We start from the raw sequence: 27,826 nt of genomic DNA, 5'->3' as shown, positions 1-27,826 counted from the left end.
TATTCTAAAAAGTGTACATTACTTAGGTAACTAGTACATTAGTATAATGTGGCACAGTAACACCGCATAGCTGAGAGGTTTACTTGAGAGGGTCATGCCAAAGCACATCTCGGGATGTTAAGCGTATTGTGTGGTGGTGCTGGCTGCCTGAACTTGACATTGAAACCTGCGAGACCTCGTGACGTCAGTGGGTAAACATGTTCTCCTGGCATATAAAGGCCGGCCGCCGCTTTCAGTGAGTAGACCACTCTGCGGACCTCGCGCATACACACGCTCTTGTGCAAAGTCAATTCTCTCGTTGACACGTTCCTATCATTTTAAGTTCAAAAGGTAACAGCCATTTGAGCTTCTGTCATAACTGCGAGGGATCATCTTCAGCTTGGTGTTACATCAAGAACCGGGGATTGAATCCTCCTGCAGAAAGTTGTCGTCAGTTTGATTGCATAGGTCAGCGAGTGCTCACTCACCATGGCCTACTGTGTGGTCCAGGCTGCCCTCCTACTGGCTCTTGTCGCCTCCGCCCTCGCTGCTGTCGCCATTGGTCCAGCGCTCTCCAACCCAGGTAAGAAGCAGAGCCAACACCATTGTTCACTAAATTTAAGCGCAACACTGATTAAAATATAACACTGAGATGCGATACTGCTCATGTGGTGATAGAACCATAAGAGAAGTACCCTGCTGGAATCTGGGACCGTAAATATAAAAACAAATACAGACGTATGTATAAAGTGCAAGGGCAGTAATTCCCACTTTCATAGTCTCATAAACATTGTGCCTTAACCTAGATAAGACGAGAAATGTATCTAACAAATATTTAACTTCGTTACGTATTCCTACTAGCGGTATTAATATTTCTCCTTGTGATGGTGGTGCTAGATGTAAGATTCAGTCCCACACAAACACTTAAACGAACTAACAAAAAGCTTGAAACGGTATTTTGTTCACTTTCTTGTTTCTAATTATGATATTTTGTAGGGCATAATCTTACTAACAGAGTAGTAGGACTTAACACTAACCTGAGCTTTCGTTCGTTATATCACCAGTGTTTTGGAATCATAACCACGTGTGTAGGTCACCCACGCGTGATAACAATCCCACTAAACTTGTACACTTTAGCACGACGGTTAAATGCATAACATTAGTGAAATTTTGGATTTTTGTTTGTTTTGAAGATTTTGTGGTATTAAGCGACAACCATTTTCAGTTACATCAGTTATCAGGTGTGACGTATTGAGCCAGTAAACGTGTGACTAAGTATGCTAATGTTATTTACACACACTGTGGTATCGAGACAATAACCCTCACAGGGTGCTGCCACTCTTATGTGGATGTTTCTCAGGTTAACATTTACAAAATAAAGGTCAGAGTCTGAGAGTTGTGTACGATGGTTAGTCCTCGTGACTGAAGATGGAAGAGTGCACCTCAATCATTGACTTAAGGTTAAGCACAAAAAGGAAGTCCAAACAAAACGTAAAAAAATACAGCACATGCGTTCACTTATTACCAGTTACGAGACAAAATTTGTGTATGGAATGTTTATAAAAACATTCCTTGCTTTAATTTTGTCTGGTACTAAGTTAAGGTAGAGTAGGTAGTTCTGATGCTATTTTGGCATGATCATTTTTGTGTTTTTATCTTAAGTCAACCCCAATCGCTCATATATCCATCCAACCTATGTTTGAAGCTATCCAGCGTATTCGAGTTAATGATGATGTTTGATAACTTGTTCCACTCATCCACTAATGTATTTCCAAACCAATGTTTAACTATCTCGCGCCGAAATCTAAATTTGTCTAATTTAAAACAATTGCTACGAGTTCGCTCCTGGTTGGATAGTTTGAGTACCTTTGTAATAATTATCACTTTTGTTTAGCCTTGACATCCATATATACACCTCGATCATATCGCCCCTCACTCTACGTCTCTCGAGGGAGTGCAAATTAAGATGCTTTAACCTGTCTTTGTACTCAAGGTTCCTAATGCCCGGGATTAGTCTTGTCATTCTCCGATGAAACCTTTCTAGGGATTCTATATCCATTCTGTAGTACGGTGACCGGAACTGAAATGCGTAATCCAGGGGGACCTCAGAAGCACAAGATATAATTTTAGAATAACCTCGCTAGTCTTGTAACTAACATTCCTTTGTATGAACCCAAGGACTTTGTTAGCCTTGTTTCGAGCAAATACACATTGTTGACTTGCCTTAAGGTTCCTACTTATCATTACTCCTAAATCTTTCTCACAGTCGGATTTCTCTATAACATTGTTGTTCATTTGATATCTGGTTTCTATATTTACATCTCCTAGACTACTGTAAGTACTTTATATATGTCCACATTGAATTTCAGCTGCCATATTTCAGACCATTCGAAAAATTTGTTTAGCTCTTCCTGTAGTTTTGCGGAGTCCTCGTCAGATGTAATTACACGCTCTATTTTAGTGTCATCAGCAAATTTACTTATGTTGCTGTCTACGCCTATATCTATGTCGTTTATGTATATAATAAATAATAATGGTCCCAGTGCTGAACCATGGGGTACTCCACTAATGACGTTACTCCAATCGGATTTAGTAATGTTAACGCTTACTCGCTGTTTCCTGTCATGTAACCACGCTCTAATCCATTTGAGAATATCTCCTCCAATTCCATGAGCCTCCACTTTTCGAGATATACCACATCATAATCGTGCCCGCCTTTCACTGATTAGAAAACGACTGAAAAGAATGTTAATAGATTGATTCGAAAATAGCTGAAATGAATGTTAATAGATTGATTATATGAGCTTTTAAGAATGTTGGCCTTGTTTATGTCCAAGTAAGCTCCACATATATTTCAATAACAATTAATTGCCACAGCGGAAATGTCAGTGTCAAATCTATTTCCCGAGGCGTCGTCCCCTTGTCAAAGATTAAAGACGTTTAAAGGAAGATGATTTACCTTGATGGAGGATATATCATATAGGAGAAGCCCTGTGTAGCAGTGTTCCATTCACTGCTAGTCCAGGGCATAACTGAACTGAGGGAGGTTTTATTATGACATAGGGCACACACACACACACTGAGGTTTCCCTTTATGACCTTGTAAACTAATGTTGAAATAGTAGGTCTGAGATTACCTGAGTTAACAGTGGGTAACACTTGCCATTAGTAGATGGGAATGGTGTGTATGTCTGAAGGCATGGGTTGTGTATGCCTGAAGGAGTGTGTTGTGTTAATATGTATGAATACATGTTGTGTATATGTGAAAACGCTATAACTATTGTGTATTGTGAATGTTGTGTCTGTTTGAATGTTCTGTATGCCTGAAAGTGTTCGTTGTGTTTGTATGTATGAATGCATGTTGTGTCTGTTTGAAAGCGTGACAAATGTTGTGTATGTATGAATGTAATGTGTACACTTATGTTTATGGTTCAATAAATAATGTTTAAAATCATTTTAGAGGAGAGGTAATCAACTAAAGGAACCAAAAACAGATCCTTAAATTAACAAAACAGTAGATATTTAAGTGGTTAAAGAGATAATACTGAAGCAAATTAATAGATAGAGAAAAAATGATTATATTGGAGGTTAATTGAATAAAAAAATGAATAGGCAAACGAATCGATTAGTAGAGAGAAAAAAATTAATAAAGACGTAGATAGTCAAATGATTAGATAAATTAAGAGATGAAAGAGATATAAAATTCAACTAATGGATAAGCACATATATATATATATATATATATATATATATATATATATATATATATATATATATATATATATATATATATATATATATATATATATATATATATATATATATATATATATATATATATATATATATATATATATATATATATATATATATATATATATATATATATATATACATAGAGAAAGAGAGAGAGAGAGAGAAATAAATGAAAGCTTAATAGATGTGAACTCCCAGGTATAGTATGAGGTGATCTCACAAGTGGCGCGGGGTGTAAACATTGTTATTTTGACTCGCCTGCAGGGCGTCCTCTCTCTCTCTCTCGCTCTGCTTACTTTATGCTTTGTTTTTTTGTTTTCTCTCTATCTCTCTTTTGTCTCAATTTTTCTGTTTTTCTCTTTCACTCGCTTGATTGTTTTTTCCTATATCTTTCTCTTCCTCTCTCTCTCTTACTTCCGATCTCTGCTTGCCCTCTCTCTCTCTCTCTCTCTCTCTTTCTCTCTCTCTTCCATACCCCGTTCACTAACTTAAATAGATATTGAAAGGAACTTGACACCAGTTGAACTTAAATAATATTCATCGTCATATTTCTTTCACAGTTGATGCATGGGGAATAGGATGCGTTTAACGTCGCTGGCGAGTATTAATTTACACGCACAAGAGGTTCAACTAAATGCTTCCGCTTTTCCAAGTTCGGAAAACACGCTAGAAACGAGACCAAAGTCTAGATTTTTTATACTCAATGTCTGTGATCTATGAAGATGTAACAACACAGATATGAATATAAATGCACGTACAAAGGGTGTAAGTGTAGGTACAGGGGTGAGTACAAAGAACATAAGAATAAAAGAATGGAGGAAACTGCAGCGGGCCTATTAGCCCATACTGGGCAGACCAATTTACACCCAACCCCTATTGCTCATATATCCATCCAACCTATGTTTGAAGCTATCCAGCGTAATCTAGTTATTGATGATGTTTGGGAAATTATTCCATTCATCCACTACTCTATTTCCAAACCAATGTTTACCCATTTCTCGCCTAAATCTAAATTTGTCTAATTTAAAACCATTGTTACGAGTCTGCTCTTAGTTGGATAGTTTGAGTAGCTTTGTAATGTCCCCTTTGTTTAGCCCTGACTTCCATTTATACACCTCTATCATATCGCCCTTCACTCTACGTCTCTCAAGGGAGTGCAAATTAAGATGCTTTAACCTGTCTCTGTACTCAAGGTTCCTAATGCCCGGGATTAGTCTTGTCATTCTCCTCTGAATTCTTTCTAAGGATTATATATAAATTCTGTAATACGGTGAACAGAATTGAACTGGTAATCCAAGTGAGGTCTCACAAGCGCAAGATATAGTCTTAGGATTATCTCTCTTGTCTTGTAACTAACACTCCTTTGTATGAACCCAAGTACTTTTTTAGCCCTGTTTCGAGCAAATACACATTGCTTACTTGGCTTAAGATTCCTACTTAACATTATTCCTAAATCGTACTCGCAGTCGGATTTCTAAATAGCATCGTTGTTCATCTGATATTTGGTTTCCCTGTTTACATCTCCTTTACTGAGTACCTTACATTTATCTACATTGAATTTCATCTGCCATTTTTCAGACCATTCGAATTTTTTTTAGATCTTCCTGTAGTTTTGTGGAGTCCTCGTCAGATTTAATTACACGCCCTATTTTAGTGTCATCAGCAAATTCACCTATGTTGCTGTCTACGCCGATATCTATGACGTTTATGTATATTATAAATAATAATGGTCCGAGCACTGAGCCTTGGGGAACTTCACTAGTGACGTTGCTCCAATGGGATTTAGTGCCGTTAATGCTCACTCTCTTTTTCCTGTCCTGTAACCACGCCCTAATTCATTTTAGAATATCTCCTTTAATGCCATGAGCCTCCACTTTTCCTATTAGTCTTTCGTGGGGGCTCTATCTAAGGCTTTGCCAAAGTCGAGATATACCACATCATAATTGTGCCCCTCGTCCACTGATTCGAGATGAAAGATGAAAAGAATGTAAATAGATTAGTTATACATGAACGCCCGCTTGTGGAGCCATGTTTGGAATCATTGATTAAGCTGTGCTTCTCCAGGTGATTTCGAATAGAGTTTGAAATGGTTGATTCCAGTAATTTGCCTACATTGATGTTAGACTGATTGGACGGCAGTTAGAGGATAGTGGTCTATCTCCCTTCTTGAAAATCGGTATTACCTTCGCTATCCAACAGGATTCTGGTATTACACCTGTTTTTAAGGACATATTAAACAACTTTGCTAAGGGCATACTAAGCTCTTCCATTTGTATTCCTTTAATACTCTGGCAAATATCTCTTCGGGACCAGGTGACTTAATAGGTTTTAGTTTGTCTATTTGCTTACTAACATCGTTAGTAGTCAATACTATCTCGCTTAACTTATTTTCTTAACTATCTAAGTATAGGGTCGGTCCCTCGGGTATCATGTTTAAATTGTCGGTGGTGAAAACTGTTGAAAAATATTTATTCAGATTATTGTTCATTTCTCCGTCGTTATCAGTTATCTCGCCGATATCTGACTGTATTGGTCCAATCTTTTCTCGTATTTTAGGTTGATACATTTGATAGAATCCCGTTGGGTTTGACTTCGCCTCCCTTGTAAGTATAGGTACAGGGACAAGTATAGGTACAGGGATGAGTGAAAACAAAAGGGTGTAAGTGCAGATACAATAACAGGTACATGTATTGATACAGGGGCATGATAAGATACAAATACTGAGAGATACAGGTACAGGTACAACAATTAAAAACATCTCACCATATCACTATCTATCACCTTGGAAACAGGCAGAATAAAACAGCATATATAGGTTAAGGCACCATCTGTACGACACTGTCACAGCGTGGTGATTACTAATTAAGGGAGTGATTTACAGGCCCCCAAGTCTTGGGAAAGAAGCAGTTCAGCCAATATGGCAGGAAATGAGTAGGGCAGCAAGATACAACAACCTGTGCATTATGGGGGATTTCAACTTCAGAAATGTTGACTGGGACAACATTGTAGGTGACTATGAATCTGAAGACTTCCTAGACACAGTACATGACAAGTTTTTAAAACAACTAATTCCAGAGCATATTAGAGGTGACAATATATTGGACCTAATGTTAACAAATAAAGAAAATATTATCAGAGATATCACAATAGGGGAAGAATTAGGGAACAGTGATCACAGAGAAATCAGGTTTACCCTAAATTGGGAAACGAATAATAATGATAATATGGTCAGAGTCCTAAACTTTCGATCGGCGGATGATGAGGGGTCAAGAAGGTACCAAGGTGAGGTCACATGGGAACGGTCGGGTCAGTCTCACTGGCGACACAACAATTGATCAGATTATAATAACTTCACTAGTATACTACGTAAAGCACAGAAACAAAATATACCATACAGAAAAATTAGGTCAAATAAGAATGAGCCAAGGTGGATGACCAAAAAACTTAAACATGACATAGGAATAAAGAAATGAATTTATAAGAAATTACAGGGAGGGGAGGAGCATCCCAGAGATAGGTATAATGAACTATCTAGGAATGTTAAGAAACATGTAAGGAAGGTAAAGAGGGACTACGAAATCAAGATAGCAAGAGAATCCAAGGCGAATCCCAAGGGATTTTTCCAGGTATATAAGACAAAGGTCAAGGACAAAATGGGGCCTTTAAAGTCAGAGAGAGGGGAATGAAGAAGAGAAACTAAAGGATATCACTATCAGAAAAGAGGATTTCTTAAGAAGAGAAATGAATTAAAGAAGACAAAATCCCCAGGGCCGGATGAAATTTTCCTTCGAGTTTTGAAAGAGTGTAAGGAACAGATTAGCAGACCCCTCGGAAACTTATTTACAAAATCATGAGACACGGGAGTTCTGCCAGACTTGTGGAAACATGCAATTGTAGCACCCATATTCAAAAAGGGAGACATAGCATCAACTTCAAATTACCTGCCGATTTGTTTGACGTTAGTAGTGGAGAAATTTATTGAATCAATTATAGCAAATAGCATCGGAGTGCTTTCAGTGAAAAACAAATTAATCTACGACTCTCAACATGGATTTAAAAAGGAAAAAATCTTGTCTAACAAATCTGCTGACGTTTTTTAGGAAGTCTATGAGGTGGTAGATAATGACGAAAATTACGATGTTATTTACTTAGACTTTAGCAAAGCATTTGACAGAGTACCGCATCAAAGGCTTCTCAGAAAAGTTAAGGCTCTTGGTATCGAGGGGAAACCTTTAAACTGGATAAAATCATGGCTCACCAATAGAACACAGAGGTTCAGTATAGATGTTCTTAAATCTGAGTGGCGCTGTGTAACTATTGGGGTTGCCTAGGGGTCAGTACTGTGCCCACTCTTGTTCATAATCTACATAACGATCTAGATACTGGGATCAGCAGTTACATAAGCAAGTTTGTGGATGACACCAAAATAGGGCTGCAGATTAATTCAGGGCAGGAAGCAAATGCACTACAAGAGTATTTAAATAATCTGCAGTAGTGGTCAGTAAAATGGCAAATGAAATTCAACACCAGCAAGTGCAGTGTACTTTATAATGGAAGAACAAATTCTGTCAATGTACAGTATACAGACATAACAACATCAACCTAGAGATGTCGACTTGTGAAAGAGACTTAGGGGTATGTGTAAGCCCGGACCTTCGGCCTAGAAAACAGTGCGATAATGTTCGAAATAAGGCAAACAGAGTATTAGGTTTAATATCGAGAAGTGTAAGTAATGCGGAGGTCATATTGCAATTATATCTTGCGCTTGTCATGCCGCACCTCGGGACTAAGAAACTTTTGAAATCAAGATAGATTAAAGAAACTAAACTTGCATTCCCTAGAAAGACGAAGAGTGCTGGGTGAAAGGAATCAATAAAGGAGATATAGATAAAGTTCTTATAATATCCGAGCAGGATGGGACTCGTAGCAACGGATTTAAGTTGGGTAAGTTTAGGTTTAGGAGGGAAATAGGAAGAAACTGGTTCACAAATAGGGTGGTAGACGAGTGGAACTTAGCAACTTTATATTAAGTGCCGCGATGTTGGAAAGCTTTAAAAGGAAGCTAGATAGATTCATGGACGATAGAGAGTGGTTGTAACTATCGACAGGAGCTGCCATGCACTGGCCAACCGGTATATTGCAGATTCTTCAGTTTCTTATGTTCTTATGTACCTGTTCTGAAGACCCCGAATCTCTTACCTGTGATGATATATATGACTGAACTTCCCGTATGTGAATCTGAGAATTGTAAGGAATTTGTATATTTTCTCGTGAGATCAACTCGCTATTTGTTTAAGAACATAGGGCAACAAAACAAGTATATAGTGGATTGATTATTGCAAAAAAATGTGGAAACTTTGAGTTGTCAAGGATGGCATTCTTGACAATGTTGAACCATGACTTCACCTGTACCATATATGGCGTCAAGGTGAACCTCCCGTACCTGTACATAATTCTCTCTATCTGTTTCTCTGTTTATATCTTTCTATGTTTCTCTGTCTCTCTGTTTTTCTGTTTCTCTATTTTTCTGTTTCTCTCTCCCTCTGTTTTCTCTCTTAACACTCACTGCTCATGTGGGTATGGTAACACCCACCACGTGTGCTTACCCCCACAACTCTCACTCCTCACTTTTTGGCAACACAGTGTCACTAATCACGTGTATTTATCACCCACTGCACTCACTCCTTACGTTTTAATGGCAACATCAACCACGTGCGTTTGTTTACATATAACCTTAGAACAGCTGATAGGAACAGGTTAGTTTGTTTACTTTAAACTTCACGGCAGCTGGCAACAACACGTGTATTTGTTTATTTACATCTCAACAACTGACATGTGGCGCTCACGGTAGTCATTCTCACACCCAACACTGACTAGACTGTTGAGTGAGTTAAAAGTCACATATACCGTAAACAACGTAATAATTTAAGAATAATAGAGATGCATTGCAAAGTATAGACATTACAGGTTGAGAATGGTAGGAGGCTGAAGAATAACAATAATATATGTTGATGTGACAAACATTACGTAGGAGAAAGAGGAAGAAAGTGAATGGGGTTGAAGTGATAGAGTAAGATAATTAAATAATAATATAACACGAGGAATACTGATAAATATTAGACGATACAAAAATAAAATGAGGCATGCAAAGAACAGAGAGAGGAGCAGAGGATTAAGGGAGGTGATAGGTTAGAGGGAGGGAAGCAGAAGGTGAAGGGAGGGTGATAGGTAGGAGGGAGAGGTAAGAGTGCTGCAGCCGGGTGGTCACCTGACACCTATCTTGCTTACCTTGGGTAGTGGGCTCCGGGTTCTCCGTTTTACCACGATAGCGGTCTCTTGGTTTTACCACTATAGCGGCCTCTAGTTTTACCGTGATAGCCGCCTATAGGTTTTACCATGATAGTTCCCTCTGGGTTTTACCATGACATTTCCCTCCAGGTTTTACCACGATAGCGAATTTGCTTACCCAAATCTGCAGTGGACCAAGTGTGATGTTCGGTTAGGTCCCACGAAATAGAAAAGGATGAGAGATTGAGGTCTGGAAGCAGCTGATAGCCAAGGAAGACTTAGAGGAGGAACGTGTGAAAGTGTGTGTACTGTATGTGTGTGTACGTTTCAGTTAGTATTTATATGTTTGCCCTGTTTGGGTGCAAATGTGTGTATGTATATGTATATGTGTAAGTATATATGTTGCTGTTGTCTGTACTTGTTTACGTAATTATAATGAGTTTGTATGTGTGTTTACGTTTGTTAAGTAAGTATATGTGAGCACACACGGTGATACTACCACTACCCCCGCTACCACCACCAGTGCTACCACTACCACTACTACCGCTACTACTACCAGTGCTACCACTACCACTGCTACCACCACTACCACTACCACCACTACCACCGCCACCACTACCACTGCTACCACTAACAGTGCTCACACTACCAGTGGTACCACTACCACAACAACCACTGCCAGTGCTACCACTACCACCACTACCACTACCACCGCTACCACCACCAGACTACCACCACCAGTGCTACCACTACCAGTGCTAACACAACCAGTTCTACCACTACCACCACTACTACTACCAGTGCTACCACTACCACTGCTAACACTATCACTGCTACCACCACTACCCACCAGTGCTAACACAACCAGTGCTACCACTACCACCACTACTACTACCAGTGCTACCACTACTACGCTACTACTATCAGTGCTACCACTACCACTGCTACCACCACCACTGCTACCACCACTACCACTACCAGTGTTCCCACCACCACCGCCACCACTACCACTAACAGTGCTAACACTACCAGTGCTACCACTACCACAACAACCACTGCCAGTGCTACCACTACCACCGCTACACCAGTGCACCACCACCAGTGCTACCACTACCACTACCAGTGCTAACACAAACAGTGCTACCACTACCACCACTACCACTACCAGTGCTACCCCCACCAATGCTACCACTACTATCGCTACCACTATCAGTGCTACCACTACCACTACCAGTGCTACCACTACCACTGCTACCACTACCACCGCTACTACTACCACCACCAGTGCTACCACTACCACTGCCACCACTGCCAGTGCTAACACAACCAGTGCTACCACCACACCACTACCACTACCACCACTACCACTACCTACCAGTGTACCCCATCAGTGCTACCACTATCAGTGCTACCACTGCCACCACCAGTGTGCCACCACCAGTGCTACCACTACCAGTGCTACCACTTCCACTACTACAACTACCAGTGCTACCACTACCAGCGCTATCACTACCACTGCTACCACTTCCACTACCACCACTACCACCACCAGTGCTACCACTACCAGCGCTATCACTACCACTGCTACCACTCCAGTGCTACCACCACTACCACTACCAGTGCTACCACTACCACCACTACCACTACCAGTGATACCACTACCACCTCTAACACAAGCAGTATTACCATTACTAGTGCTACCAGTACCAGTGCTACCATTACCACCATCAATGCTACCACTACCAGTACTATTGCTACCAGTGCTACCACTACCAACGCTACCACTACCACTGTTACCATTACCAGTACTACTGCTACCAGTGCCACCACTACCACTGCTACCATTACCAGTGCTACCACTACCACTGCTATCACTACCACTACTACCACTACCAGTGCTACCATTACCACCACTACCAATGCTTTTACTTTCACTGCTACCACTACCAGTGCTAGAACTGCCAGACATAGCAGTCTGTATAGTAGGCGACTTTAACTTAAGTCAAATAGATTGGATCGACCTTACAGGTAACTCGAAATCAGAGGATCTTCTTGAAACAGTTCAGGACTGTTCCCTAAGTCAACAAATAACCGAACCCACCCGGGGTAATAATATACTCGATTTAGTTCTGTCAATCAGAGGAAACCTCATTAGTAATGTCGAGGTAGAGAGCGAACTGGCGAGCAGCGATCACAAAGAAGTGAGATCAGAGTTGAATTTAATGTCAGTCACAAGGAAAATTCCAGTAAAGTCCCAGATTTCAGATGGGCAGACTTTAATAGGTTGGAATCGTAGCTGAGAGAAGGGGTATTATGTTTGGGGGGTGAATTTCAGGACCTCACGTTAGGCGACCTCACGCCATGTACCCTCAGAGGGCTACCTCACTTTACCTGGTGACCTGTCAATGATAACCTCACAAGATATGATGGTTGAGGATGACCTGATCACGAGATCTGAGGTTGATGAGTTCCAACACAATTTATATAATGAGTTACTTCATGCACAAAGGCAGAACATACCACACAGAATTTCTGATTAAATAACAATGACCTCAGATGGATAAATAATTATTTAAAGAATATTATTGGACAAAGGAAGGCTATAGGTAGGAGAATAAATCGTGGTGAGGTTTACCTCCGAGATTATTATAAGGTATTAGCCAGTAGAGTTAAGACCGAGGTAAGAAAAACAAAGAGGAATAATGAACTGAATTTAGCAAGGGAGGCGAAGTCAAACCTCATGGGATTCTTCCAAATGTATCAAACAAAAGTGCGAGACAAGATTAGACTAATACAGTCAGATATCAGCGAGCTAACATATAACGACGGAGAAATGAGTAACAATCTGAACAGATAATTTTCAATAGTTTTCACCACCGAAAATCTAAACATGGTACCCGAGACACCGACTATATACAGAGATAGTGAAAAAATTAGATCAAGCGAGATTGTAGTGACTAGTATTGAAGTTAGTAAGCAAATAGACAAGTTAAAGCCGAATAAGTCACCAGGTTCCGATGAGATATTTGCCAGAGTATTAAAGGAATGTATGACCTTAGCAAAGTTGTTTAAGATGTCCTTAAAAACGGGTGTAGTACCAGAATCCTGGAGGATAGTGAATGTGATACCGATTTTCAAGAAGCCAGATATATCTCTATCCTTTAACTACCGTCCAATCAGTTTAACATCAATTGTAGGCAAATTGCCGGAAGCAATAATTTCAAACTCTATTCGGAATCATTTGGAGAAGCATAAGTTGATCAATGATTCCCAATATGGCTTCACCAGTTGACGTTCATGTCTGACTATTCTATTAACATTCTTTTCGACTGTTTTCGAATCAGTGGATGATGGGCACAATTATGATATGGTGTACCTCGACTTTAGCAAAGCCTTCGATAGAGTCCCCGACGAAGACTAATACGAAAAGTGGAGGCTCATGGAATTGGAGGAGATATTCTAAAATGGATTAGGGCGTGGTTACAGTACAGGAAACAGAGAGTAAGCATTAACGGCACTAAATCCGATTGGGGTAACGTCACTAGTGGAGTACCCCAAGATTCAGTACTTGGACAATTATTATTATTCATTATATACATAAACGGCATAGATATAGGCGTAGACAGCGACATAAGTGAATTTGCTGATGACACTAAAATAGGGTGTACAATTAAATCTGACCAAGACTCCGCAAAACTACAGGAAGATCTAAAAAAAAATTGCATGGTTTGAAAAATGGCAGATGGAATTCAATGTGGACAAATGTAAAGTACTTAGTCCAGGAGATGTAAACAAATAAACCAGATATCAAATGAACAACGATGTTAGAAAGAAATCCGTCTGTGAGAAAGATTTAGGAGTAAGGATAAGTAGGAATCTTAAATCAAGTAAACAATGTGTATTTGCTCGAAACAAGGCTAACAAAATACTTGGGTTCATACAAAGGAATGTTAGTTACAAGACTAGCGAGGTTATCCTAAAACTTTATGTTGCGTTTGTGGGACCTCACTTGGATTACGCAGTTCAGTTCTGGTCACAGCACTACGGAATGGATATAGAATCCCAAGAAAGAATTCAGAGGAGAATGACAAGACTAATCTAGGGCATTAGGAACCTTGCGTACAGAAACAGGTTAAAGCATCTTAAATTGCATTGCCTAGAGAGACGTAAAGTGAGGGACGATATGAGCGAGGTGTATAAATGAAAGTTAGGGCTAAATAAAGGTACGGGGTGATATGATAGGAGTATTTAAGTGGGTGAAAGAAATCAATAAAGGAGATATAGATAAAGTTCTTATAATATCCGAGGAGGATAGGACTTGCAGCAACGGATTTAAGTTGGATAAGTTTAGGTTTAGGAGTTAGATAGGAAGGAACTGTTTCACAAATAGGGTGGCAGACGAGTGGAACAAACTTAGCAACTTTTTAGTAAGTGATGGAACGTTGGAAAGTTTTAAAATCAACCTGCCTATTGCAGACTCCTTATTTTCTTATGTTATGTTCTTATAACAAAGGTACTCACTATCCAACCAGGAGAGAACTCATACCAATGGTTTTAAATGAGACAAATTTAGATTTAGGCGCGAAATAGGTAAACATTGGTTTGGAAATAGAGTAGTGGATGAGTGGAACAAGTTACTAAACATCATCATTTACTCGAATACGCTGGGTAGCTTCAAACATAGGTTGGATTGATATGTGAGCGATTGGGGTTGGGTGTAAACGGGACTGCCCAGTATGGGTCAATAGGCACGCTGCGGTTTCCTTCATTCTTATGTTCTTATGTACCACTACCACCAAAACCACCACCACCACCAATACTACTACTACTACTTCTACTTCCACTACCAATACCACCATCACAGCTACTACCACACCATTACTACCAGCATCTCAACTTTCACTTCACAATCAATCACTGTGCCATGCTCAGGCAGGTATGAGAGAGAGAGAGAGAGTGGAAAGTTTCTATTGTATTGCTGATAGAACTTTCTCTTTACACTTGGAAGAAAAAGCACTACTGTACACTCATCCTTTGAACTTCAGGTATAGTGGTTGAATATGATGTGTTTCTTGCATGAGTAGTTGTTTGTTGCCGGTGTGCAATATTGATGTTGAAAATCTGGGGGAAATAGTTGGTGGTTGAGTGTACCATTACTACCGAGGTGACGAGAGAGAGAGAGAGAGAGAGAGAGAGAGAGAGAGAGAGAGAGAGAGAGAGAGACTATCCCACATATAATACCATAATAAATAATACCCTATTATTGCTCATGGCCTTACCACCTTCATGATACACACACACACACACACACACACACACACACTCCTTTCCATTTCTGGTATTGCTTGCATGTCGCAGCTCTTATGGAGCAGTGAATCACTTCTTGTGTCACATAATTGCTCACTGACACAATTCCCTCCCACACGGTGATACAGCATAATCACAGAGACTCACTTTATGTCTTGTCACGGTGCAATTTGTAATGTTTCACTTATTACCATAACCAGCGCGCACTCCAAGACAATACCAATACCATTAATTAAGACTAAACTCTGAACGTGATTGATCATTTTGGGGTTCATATTGACACGGTAATGTGTTGAACCTTTGTGTGTACAGGACACGTTAATATTGAGTGTCTCTACAGTATGTGTGTGTACAGGAGACGCTGGTGGTGGTGGTGTCAGGAGCGCGATAGTGGTGGTTGTAGTGGTGTTGTTATTGGTGTCAGGGGTGTGGCAGTGGTGGTGTTAAGGGCGTGGTAGTGGTGGTGATGTTCGGGGCGTGGTGGCGGTGGTGCTAGGGATATGGTGGTGGTGTCACGGGCGTGGTAGCGGTGGTGGTAGTGGTGTCAGAGGCGTGGGAGTGGTGGTAGTGGTGTTACAACCCAACAGGGGCAGGCAGGCAGGCAGGCAGGCCTCTGGTGGCCAGCATTTGACCGGGTTAAGGCCACAGCGTACCAGGAACAGTTGGCAGCTGTACAAGGTTACTCCGGGTGGGGGAGGAGGAGGGGTAGTGGAGAGGGTTGGCATAGTAAGGGGAGAGGGGAGAGAGAAGGGGAGGGGGAGGATTACTTGGGCATCGAACTCTCAATGCTGGCTCTAAGGTCGTATTCAGAGAGCGTGTTTTGAGCGGTGGGGAGTTAGTGTTGTGTGTTGGATCTGAAGGCCGTTACTAATGGCTTAATGGCTCTCCTGACCAACCACAGATAAAAAAGAAAGCGTCTTTAGCGTCATAAATTCTTTTGTGCAATAAAAGTCGTTCTATTTTATTTTTTCTTCCTCATTTAGTGTCGTCACTCGGTAGAGATATATTATGGCTGCCAATGTTATCATAAGGTACTACTGGTCGTGGATCCTGAGAGAGTCTTAAGTTAAAATTTTCCTTAATTGAATATACTGTACAGTGAACACATCTTTACAGATTCATTTTCTGCTTACAACACAAAGGTGGATTCTCAAAGGTTTCTATGTTAAAAAATTTACCCAGATTGGAAATGTGGGAACGCAGCTTACATTTCCGTAGTTAAATTTTCCCTATAACTTGTCTCTTATTAAACGTATGTAACTGGTTCATCTTCGCTACGATGCAGATACGGGTTCCTAATCGATCATTCCCCAGCAATATGAAAAACATATCAAACTGGCTCTCTTAAGCTGCCGCGACACAAACAAACTAACTCCTAATGAATGACGTCAAAACTACGCTGAGACTCTACTGTAATACAGATGCGCAGCAGACAGCGCCCGCACCCACAAATGTGGAGCAAATAGTGAATGCGCTATGAACTTCCTTCCTTATGCTTGGTGGTGCAGCCTCCAGGTCAGGCGACACGAGAGTCACAGTGATGACAGTCACTCCATAGACGACACAGACGATGCAAAGACAACACAGTGACGACACAGTGGCGACACAGTGACGACACAGAGACGACACTGACGATACAGTGACGACAAAGCGAGGGCACAGAGACGACGCAGTGGCGACACAGTGACGACACAGTGACAACGACACTGACGATACAGTGACGACAAAGAGAGGGCACAGACGATACAGACACAAAACAGTGATGATACAGTGACGACACAGAGACGACACAGTGACAACGACACTGATGATACAGTGACGACACAGAGACAGCGCAGGGTAGTTAAGACTGGCACTGGGCGGTGGTGGTTGAGGGTAGTTAAGACTGGCACTAGGCGGTGGGGGTTGAGGGTAGTTAAGACTGGCACTGGGAGGTGGTAGTTGAGGTAGTAAAGACTGGCACTAGGCGGTGGGGGTTGAGGGTAGTTAAGACTGGCACTGGGAGGTGGTGGTTAGGGTAGTTAAGACTGGCACTAGGCTGTAGTGGTTGATGGCAGTTAAGACTGGCACTGGGGTGGTGGTTGAGGTAGTTAAGACTGGCACTGGGCGGTGGTGGTTGAGGGTAGTTAAGACTGGCACTGGGCGGTGGTGGTTGAGGAGTAGTTAAGACTGGCACTGGGTGGTGGTGGTTGAGGTAGTTAAGACTGGCACTGGGCGGTGGTAGTTGAGGGTAGTAAAGACTGGCACTAGGCGGTGGGGGTTGAGGGTAGTTAAGACTGGCACTGGGAGGTGGTGGTTAAGGGTAGTTAAGACTGGCACTAGGCTGTAGTGGTTGATGGCAGTTAAGACTGGCACTGGGAGGTGGTGGTTGAGGGTAGTTAAGACTGGCACTGGGAGGTGGTGGTTGAGGGTAGTTAAGACTGGCAGTACTACTATTACTACTACTTCTACTACTTTTTTTTAAACGTGACCTCCATCCTCCCCTAATAGTCACACCTTCGCCGCCATTTTATTACCTTAAAATTCACTATCCCAATACATAAGCAGCTACCCTTGTACTTGGTCCCATCCAGCCAGAGGTTGTGAACACTAGAGGGGTGAAGCTGCCTTGATCAACGTTCTGAATTCTCTCCCCGATTACCCTTATCTTGACGTTTTCGTTTCCCCTGTGTGCAGCATCGAGAGCTAAGTTACGGTGACATGTGGCCATGGGATCAAAAATCCTGATGTCGAAGAAGGCTCGCTGTAGCCGCGTCCAGAATCCTCGAGCACTGACGTCAACACGGGCTTCGTTGGATGTGTTTGAAGTCCTATGTTGGAAAATCTCACCGTCCAATGGAAGGAGGGTCGGTTCTACCCTGACATCACGGCAGATTTCCTTCAACATATTTGCTGTGAGATCCCTTACTCCGTCATGCCTCATGCATATGAAGCCCCCTTTCTTGCACATCATGGCGTGATCGGCGTCATAGGAAGAGCCACACACGCATTGGGAGGGCAAACCTTCCACTGGCCTACTACACCTTAGAGCAATGGAATCTGTAAATTCTTGTTTATTGAGACTGAAACCTTTTGCCCTTATCGGTAACGTAGTTAACCAGTTCAAGGCGCCCACCTCCTGCGCTATAGCTACTTCTTTTTCAAATTCTCTAGTACTTGCAACAACAGTTGCTGCAACTTATCACTTTGGCCGTGCTGTCGTTCTGTCGTAATGTACCTTCGAATCTTGTTTACTTCACTGGTAACCACCTCCCCTGTTGCGTTCTGAGCTACTACTACTATTTGTTTCCATTATTTTTTTAATATGACTTCTATCCTCCCCTAATAGCCATACCTTCGCCACCATTTTATTACCTTAAAATTAAATATCCTAATACATAAGTAGCTATCCTAATAATAATAATAATAATAATAATAATAATAATAATAACAATAATAATAATAATAATAACAATAATAATAAAAAACTAAATAAATTAAACTATAATATGCATGAAATTAAATAATAATAATATTATTAATAAAAAATAATACTAAAACCACAAATAAATAAAAAATAAATAAATAAATCAAGAGTGATAAACGCTATACAATAAGAATTTTGTGTTGTCGATATTAAGAGAAACACTTGAGACCCTGCAATTGTGTGTAAAATAAGGCAGAAAGTCAGATGAACAACCTGAGTCTTGGTCACAGTTTTTGTGGTGCCATATGGCAGCAGGGTCTACCATTAGACGATACATAAGGTTTCCAATATCTTCCCAGGTGGTAGTACCTCCCTGTTTGGTAGCTGCCTACTACCTGGCACTGTGCGGTGTAGTTGGGGGTAGTTAAGACTGGCACTGGGTGGTGGTGGTTGAGGGTAATTAAGACTGGCACTGGGTGATGGTGGTTGAGGGTAGTTAAGACTGGCCATGGGAGGTGGTGGTTGAGGGTAGTTAAGACTGGCACTGGTCGGTGGTGGTTGAGGGTAGTTAAGAGTGGTACTGGGAGTTGGTGGTTGAGGGTAGTTAAAACTGGCACTGGGCGGTGGTGGTGGTTGTAGTTAAGACTGACCTTAGGAGGTGGTGGTTGAGGGTAGTTAAGATTGGCACTGGGAGGTGGTGGTTGAGGGTAGTTAAGACTGGCCCTGGGAGGTGGTGGCTGAGAGTAAAGACTGGCCCTGGGAGGTGGTGGGAGAGTAGTTAAGACTGGCACTGGGAGGTGGTGGTTGAGGGTAGTTAAGGCTGGCACTGGGGTGGTGGTTGAGGGTAGTTAAGGCTGCACTGGGAGGTGGTGGTTGAGGGTAGTTAAGGCTGGCCCTGGGAGGTGGTGGTTGAGAGTAGTTAAGACTGGCACTGGGAGGTGGTTGAGGTAGTTAAGGCTGGCACTGGGAGGTGGTTGAGGTGGTTAAGACTGGCACTGGGAGGTGGTGGTTGAGGGGTTAAGGCTGGCACTGGGAGGTGGTGGTTGAGGGTAGTTAAGGCTGGGCCCTGGGAGGTGGTGGTTGAGTAGTTAAGACTGGTACTAGGAGGTGGTGGTTGAGGGTAGTTAAGCTGGCACTGGAGGTGGTGGTTGAGGAGTAGTTAAGACTGGCCTTGGGAGGTGGTGGTTGAGGGTAGTTAAGGCTGACCCTGGAGTGTGTGGTTGAGGGTAGTTTGTGGGAACACTGGGAGGTGGTGGTTGAGGGTAGTTAAGGCTGGCACTGGGAGGTGGTGGTTGAGGGTAGTTAAGGCTGGCACTGGGAGGTGGTGGTTGAGAGTAGTTAAGACTGGCCTTGGGAGGTGGTGGTTGAAGACTGGCACTGGGAGGTGGTTGAGGTAGTTAAGGCTGGCACTGGGAGGTGGTGGTTGAGGTAGTTAAGACTGGCACTGGGAGGTGGTGTTGAGGGAGTAGTTAAGGCTGGCACTGGAGGTGGTTGAGAGTAGTTAAGACTGGCCTTGGGAGGTGGTGGTTGAGGGTAGTTAAGACTGGCACTGGGAGGTGGTGGTTGAGTAGGACTGGCACTGGGAGAGGTAGCTAAGACTGGCAGGAGGTGGTGGTTGGGACTGGTGGTTGAAGCTAAGACTGGCACTGGGAGGTGGTGGTTGAGTATTAAGGCTGGCACTGGAAAGGTCTTAATCTAAAAGTCTTGGGTCTCAATGTGTGTGTCTAGTAGTAATTTCATGTCCAGTACTTGTGTGCTTAACTATCCTCTGTCCAGCAACATTAACCTTTCCTCCTCAGATTACCCACTGTCCACTACTTTCAACTATTCATCTATCTGTCAATTACCCACGTATCTACCGTCCATCAACACTTACCACCAGGACCTATTAAAACCTATCCACCCCTCACCCAACTATCTGTATTCCACCCATCAACCCATCTGTCTACACTGCACCCATTTTTCCGTCCACCCAGCCACCCGCATGCACAAAGGTCGAAGACTCGTGTTGTTACCTCCTGAAGGTGTGAATTTTGTGACCTTCCTGGTTAGGTCCGCGGCTTCAAAGGTTTGAACCCGACACCCGCTGCTTACCTGACGCCTGTGTGGTAATGAAGGGGCGCCTGGCTCTTCCCTGATGTGTGTGTGTGTGAGAGAGAGAGAGAGAGAGAGAGAGAGAGAGAGAGAGAGAGAGAGACTATCGTCACCGACACCGCCTCCTCCAAGAATCAGTTAGTAGATAAGCTACCATACCATCTCGTTGCTTGAAGTTTTAATTTACTTCAGAAGCCATTACCTAAAAAACTCTTAGAATCCATCATTACGTCCTATCTTTTGTGAATCAATTGAATGCGTTCTTTCATCTTTAGTTAGGAGAAAATATAATTTATATACCTTTGAGAATCCATTTTTACCTAGTATTTTAAGTAAAGATAATAGATTCGTTATCATATTTACAGTTAAAGGAGAAATTTGAAACACAAGCCTTTGAGAAACCGACGAATCTTATGTGTCAGTAAGATACATTATCTCATCTCCAGCTGAAGAGAGAAACATCCAGCGCACAAAACTCTTAAAATCTTGGCGGAAGACTTTTTCTTAATTGTTAACATCTGTTGACCTCAAAGTGATGCCCATCCTTAGGGAAAACACGCAAGGGATGTGTGTGTGTGTGTGTGTGTATTACTCTGGGACAACCTTAGCGGAGATAATTACAGTGAACACACAGTTAAGTGACGGAGGCCTGGCTGTCAGACCTCACACTTGGCATTAAGGGGCGACTGTTCGTTCGGGGGTTGAGAGTTGGGATGATGAGCTGTATGGAAGTTGCGTGTATATATATATATATATATATATATATATATATATATATATATATATATATATATATATATATATATATATATATATTCATTTGTAATTCTGAATAAATGAACAACCTTTCATGTTATATAAAAGAACATTTAATTGTGGGTCAGCTTTTAAATGGTAGTGTTGTGTAATCGAGGAAGATCTCAATTAAGTTAAGTGAAATACATTAGCGGAATTCCTGTCTGGGAGGGCGAGGGGAAAGGTCACCAGAGAGAGAGAGAGAGAGAGAGAGAGAGAGAGAGAGAGAGAGAGAGAGAGAGAGAGGAAACTCTATCTTCATAAGTATCGAAACATTGTTCGACAGTAGACAAAACCCTTGACTTCAGTGTCGCAATATTGGTCGGGCGAAGGAGACACCCGACTTACTTCCTCGACTCTGGGGTCACGGTGGGATCCTACGTCTCTTATTATTAAGCCAAGGATTCCCGGCAGGGCGCCACCACGGTAGGACTTCCTTGACCTTGTGGGAATTAAAGGGGGGTGGTGGGTATTGTGGTGGTGATGATGATTATGGTGGTGTTGACGATGGTGGTGATGGTGATGATGATGGTGGTTAAGTTAGTGGTGATGATGATGGTGGTGGTGATGGTAGCGATGATGTGGTGATTGTGGTGTGGTGATGGTGATGATGGTATTGGTAGTGGTGGTGGTAATGAAGTGGGTTGTGTTGGTATTGGTGGTGGTAGTGTTAGTGGTGGTGATGATGATCATGGTGGTGGTACAGTTCGTGGTGGTTGTTGGTGTTGATTGGTTGTGGAGAAAATCGAATACATAGTGAATAAGAGATAACATAATAACTTTAATTAAAATATAAAAGGACTGAGTACAACACGACAGGTCCATCAGCAATGTATGATTTAATAATGTTTGACTCATGTTCTTCACACACACACACACCTGAGTAAGACCCGTGGACATAACTCACCCCCACAACAGGTGTTATTGACGTCCCCACCCACACCAGGAAGTATCAGCCTCCACAGTTTCTTGTAAACTATTATGGCTATTTCATAAGTCCCTTTCCCTGACCTTCTGTACGACCCTCACCCTTGATATACCATTTTCTTTACCATCTCTGACCTTGAGTTTGCCTTTAACTCCTGACCTATCTTTCTCTTTACCTACCGTAACCTTTTGTATGACCCTGACTCCTCATCTGCCTTTCTGTGTTCATCTCCCTGACCTCCTGTATAACCCTGACCCCTTGACCCGCCTCTGCCGCCTTAAAAATTACCAGGGCATGTGATAAATACCCTGACCTTGAGGCCCTGACCCATCTCTCTCTCATACAGATCATCCGGGCATGTGCTGGATCCCCAAACATAACAAAGCGTACTCTGATGGCGGTCATTGGCAGGAACCTCAGTGTATGAGGGCCACCTGTGTCTCTTATCGGTCAGAACTCTACGTTGAGTACGCCACGTAAGTACCATACCCATTGTTATCCTTAAACCGTCCTGACGCACCTAAGCTCTTTCGCAATGTCCTACTCAGCGTCCCTCTTGTACTTCAAGTGATTATTTTAGGCAACTTATGCAAGTTTTCTTCTGTGTCTTTCTGTATGCCTGTCTGTCTGTCTCTCTTTCTCTTTAATATACTCATTCTCTCTCTCTCCATTTTTCGTTCTCTATCTTTTGGACCCTTATTATTTATACTCTCTCTCTATCTCTCTCTCTCTCTCTCTGAAGCATACACATACATACACATCTATTCTCTCTCTCGCATCCCTTCCTCCATCTTCACCCTCTCTGTGGAAGACTATAATTTATACCATAATGCACAAATCCAATATCAGTCTTAATTTACATATAATCTAGGTATAATTTACATATAATTCATATGCTAATTTGTATATAATGAATATCTTAATATCCATCATAATCTCTATCTTAGTATTTATATCGCTTAAATGTTATTGTATGTTCAAATTACTGTATGTATCATTACATTTAATTCATACCTTTTATATTAACTCCCAGGTCTTGTATTGTTGAGCCAGTATTATATTATTATTACTCTTATTTATTATTATTATTTATTATTATTATTATTATTATTATTATTATTATTATTATTATTATTATTAAATTTACCCTATGCCGGAATTCGTGAGAAGTCTTCATCATAACCTTCACAATAGTTGATGATGTAGTCCTGGTACTTCCCGGTATGGCGGTCACAGATCACACTCCCTAATGCATAAATTTAACATAAACACGCAATTAATGATCACTGGCAATTATGTTTCATGAGCGAATAGACTCATGACTGGATCTGAGGAGACAGGAAAAGACCAGAAGATGGACAGGTGAAATGAGGAAGTATGCAGGTGTTGATTAGGCGAGAGATGATGATTGTGGAGGAATATGGGGAGGGGAGGGGTGGTCTTCATCAACCTGTGTGTTGATGGTGATGAAGGAGGAGGAACACAGGAAGATGAATAGAAAAAGTTCATTCTGGTTCAATGATTTGGAATGGAATAAAGCCGACATGTAGTGAGATAGATAGATAGATAGTTAGATAGATAGATAGATAGATAGATAGATAGATAGATAGATAAAAATAAATAAATAAATAAATATATATATATATATATATATATATATATATATAAATATATATATATATATATATATATATATATATATATATATATATATATATATATATATATATATATATATATATATATATATATATATATATATATATATATATATATATATATAAATAAACAAATAGATAGGGAGGTAAGCAAATGGAGAATTAGAAAGATGAACAGATAGATATAAAGAGATTCATTTCTGGCTGAACGATCATTCAAGCACTGTGTACACACGGGGCGTTGGCGAGTTAGTGACGCCACGATCCCCATTTGCATGCATGAAAGAGACCGACAAGCATACAGACAGATAGGCAGACTGACAGATGGTATGGTTTTCTGTCTCCTCTTCCTTACGTGATGTGTTTAGCTACGCAGTACCATGGTCCACAGGCAGTACCAAGGTCCACAGCCAGTACCATGGTCCACAGGCAGTACCATGGTCCACAGGTAGTACCATGGTCCACAGGCAGTACCAAGGTCCACAGCCAGTACCATGGTCCACAGGCAGTACCATAGTCCACAGGCAGTACCAAGGTCAACAGCCAGTACCATGGTCCACAGCCAGTACCATGGTCCACAGCCAGTACCATGGTCCACAGGCAGTACCATAGTCCACAGGCAGCACCATGGTCCACAGGCAGTACCATAGTCCACAGGCAGTACCATGGTCCACAGGCAGTACCATGGTCCACAGGCAGTACCATGGTCCACAGCCAGTACCATGGTCCACAGGCAGTACCAGTCCAGCAGTACCAGTACCATGGTCCACAGGCAGTACCAAGGTCAGCCAGTACCATGGTCCAGGCAGTACCAAGGTCCAGCCAGTACCAGTACCATGGTCCACAGGCAGTACCATGGTCCACAGGCAGTACCATGGTCCACATGCAGTACCAAGGTCCACAGCCAGTACCATGGTCCACAGGCAGTACCATGGTCTACAGCCAGTACCATGGTCCACAGCCAGTACCATGGTCCACAGCCAGTACCATGGTCCACAGGCAGTACCATGGTCCACAGGCAGTACCATGGTCAACAGGCAGAACCAAGGTTCACAGCCAGTACCATGGTCCACAGGCAGTACCATGGTCCACAGGCAGTACCATGGTCCACACAGGCAGTGCCAAAGTCCTCAGCCAGTACCATGGTCCACAGGCAGTACCAAGGTCCACAGCCAGTACCATGGTCCACAGGCAGTCCTATGGTCCACAGGCAGTACCATGGTCCATAGGCAGTACCAGCCTCCATAGGGAGAGTCAGGGTGAAGTACTGGAAGAGTAACTTGTGTGTGCCTACTGGTGTCTTCTCTCTCTCTCTCTAACAGAAATGATAGAAACTATTTCTCTTTGTCTGAGTTTTTTAATTAGGGATGATAGAACGAACGGTAATTGCAGTTTTAGATCACTGAAGGAGTACTCGTATGGTGTGCCCATTTGGCGTTCCTTACTTGCTATTTCAGTCAACGGTGCTCTCTTATTTTCATCTATGTTTGTGCTATTCTTATCAACGGTGTTCTCTTGTTTCTTCTATGTTCATACTTATTTAATCGTTATTAACGTTTTCCCTTCTTTGCATCATTCAGTGTCAATCAGCTTCACTTTTTCTTTCTTTCATTTGTTAAACACAACTTCTATTTTCTTTCTTACAAAGATTATCGTTAATGTTTTCAGTGGAGGATTTAGACCTAGTAAATTTTTGTTTTTGTTTTATCTCGCCAGGGATCAGCGCTTAAACTCCAAACTCGATTTACGTGACACCTTTTTGCTGGCTGGTACCGGATTATGAGAGTGACAATATATCATGCCATCTAAGTGAGAGAGAGAGAGAGAGAGAGAGAGAGAGAGAGAGAGAGAGAGAGAGAGAGAGAGAGAGAGAGAGAGAGAGAGAGGAACGTCGTATATGTAAGGATAGGTGAGCGTGGGTGGGAAGGGAGGAGGAGGATGCAGCCTCCAGCTCTGTGACTCACTGACAAGTGGTGTTGTGTCCTGTGTCAACAAGCTTGAGTGCTGCAGTTATAATGCAGTGACGATACTGAGATTTCTATTTTATTTTTACAACTCGTACACTCTAGGATTAAAGTCGTGGACAGCCGCACGGAGCCTATACTACTGATCTCTGGCAATGAGGAACATTTTTAACTGCAATAGGGGTATTATTTTATTTTATTTTAATTTTGGTTCTTAAACGTATTAAAGATTTTCTCTTATTTTTATCATATAATAGTTTTAGCTTATAATTTCCTCATTACCAGAGGTCACCAGTGTAAGTTCCGTGCGGCTGTGGACAGCCTACATTATATTAGGTGATAAACACAGTAAAAAATAAATAAACACCTATAGTTCATTTGTATTCCACAAATTGTAGATTAGTGGAGGTGACAATTACAATAAGGTTCTTTGATGATCATCATTACAGTGAGTGGGTCATATAGTTACCACCTGCAATTATGACTCAGAATGTCCATGTTCACAGGTGCGGCGCGGTGGGTGGTGAGCCCGGGTGTAAAACTGTCCAGGACCTGTCACTGCCTTACCCAAGCTGCTGCCCGGCCGTGTCCTGTCCTGACCTCGACCCCGCAGCCCTAAAGGGGGAAGAGTATGGCGAGTTCACCAACTGGATCGGGGACTACTACGATCAGTCCACCCCCATAGCCTAGGAGGCGTCCGGGATGGTGCTGGGGAGTCCTAGGAAGAGGTGTTCTAACAGCGACCCATGAAGGGTCCAGAACGCTTCCATGGAAGGCTCTGGAAGTGTTCTAGGTTTCAAGAAGAGCTCATTTCCGTCTCTACCGTATTTAAAGCACCATAGACTTGGAACGTATTATCCCTGGAACACCACAGCCTAGGGTTTCTCAGTTAAGATGCAGTCTGCCCCTACCTTCCCTGAGCTAGGATGAACTCCCAGCTTAAGGACAATTCTGTTAATAAGCACTTCATTCCTAGGACTACCCACATAAGTAATAAAGCCTAGGGCTTTCCAGATGAAGGATGATGTTCTAGGACAAACCCCACACACGGTGCTCCTCAACCCTGGGACATACTGGTCAAGCTGTCCTACTCGTAGGGTATTATTTCTACGAAGAAGTTCAGAGTTCTTCTTCCATATTCACAAACAGGATATTTTTTTGTTTATGTAACATGTCGACCATTATTTATTTTTTGTACAGTTTGTGTAATGTGTTAACGTGGTGGTGTTGTTGAAGTGGTGTCTCCTGGCCTACAGACAACACTGATCTCTGGATGATCTCCTGATGGTACAGTCCAAGGAGTTCCATTCAGTAGTTAATGTATTTTACTGAGCAGAAACAACTAAATATAAGATATAAGCGAATCAATATGAATAGTGAAAAGGATGAACATTTTAAAAAATCGAAGAATAAATAAGAAAAAGTGAATACAGTGGATCGGTGGTTCGATTCTTGGGTGCTCCCAGTTCACCCAGCTGTAAATGAGGACATAAGTTTGCAAATTGGGGAAGTGAATGCGGTCGAGTGCAGTACCGACCAGGCTGCCTCCTTGTGTACCGAGAGCTAGTATACAGTGTGCTGTATCCTCATTGTCCGCAACGGGCAGTTATTTCTCATGGGACTCACTTTCAATGTTAGTTTGTCATTTAGG

General features: G+C 41.9%; 1 protein-coding gene across 1 annotated transcript; it reads left to right on the top strand.

The window, feature by feature from the left end:
* The first annotated feature begins 230 nt into the window (after window positions 1–230).
* LOC121875812 (U-scoloptoxin(16)-Er12a-like) lies at window positions 231–27,558 on the top strand. Its single transcript, XM_042380505.1, has 3 exons — window positions 231–562; window positions 22,900–23,029; window positions 26,682–27,558. The coding sequence occupies exons 1-3, from the start codon at window positions 469–471 to the stop codon at window positions 26,863–26,865; spliced, it is 408 nt and encodes a 135-aa protein (XP_042236439.1). The 5' UTR covers window positions 231–468; the 3' UTR covers window positions 26,866–27,558.
* The last annotated feature ends 268 nt before the right edge of the window (window positions 27,559–27,826 follow it).

The sequence above is a fragment of the Homarus americanus genome, unplaced genomic scaffold, assembly GCF_018991925.1.
Source record: "Homarus americanus isolate GMGI-L3 unplaced genomic scaffold, GMGI_Hamer_2.0 scaffold58915, whole genome shotgun sequence".
Classification (NCBI taxonomy): Eukaryota; Metazoa; Arthropoda; class Malacostraca; order Decapoda; family Nephropidae; genus Homarus; species Homarus americanus.
This window is presented reverse-complemented; position numbering and strand designations above follow the sequence as displayed.

Excerpts from the sequence above, each read along its gene's own strand:
- LOC121875812 (XM_042380505.1), top strand. The coding sequence starts at position 469 with ATGGCCTACTGTGTGGTCCAGGCTGCCCTCCTACTGGCTCTTGTCGCC. Across the intron at positions 563-22,899 it reads TCCAGCGCTCTCCAACCCAG|ATCATCCGGGCATGTGCTGG; the intron begins GTAAGAAGCAGA and ends TCTCTCATACAG. Across the intron at positions 23,030-26,681 it reads CTCTACGTTGAGTACGCCAC|GTGCGGCGCGGTGGGTGGTG; the intron begins GTAAGTACCATA and ends CCATGTTCACAG.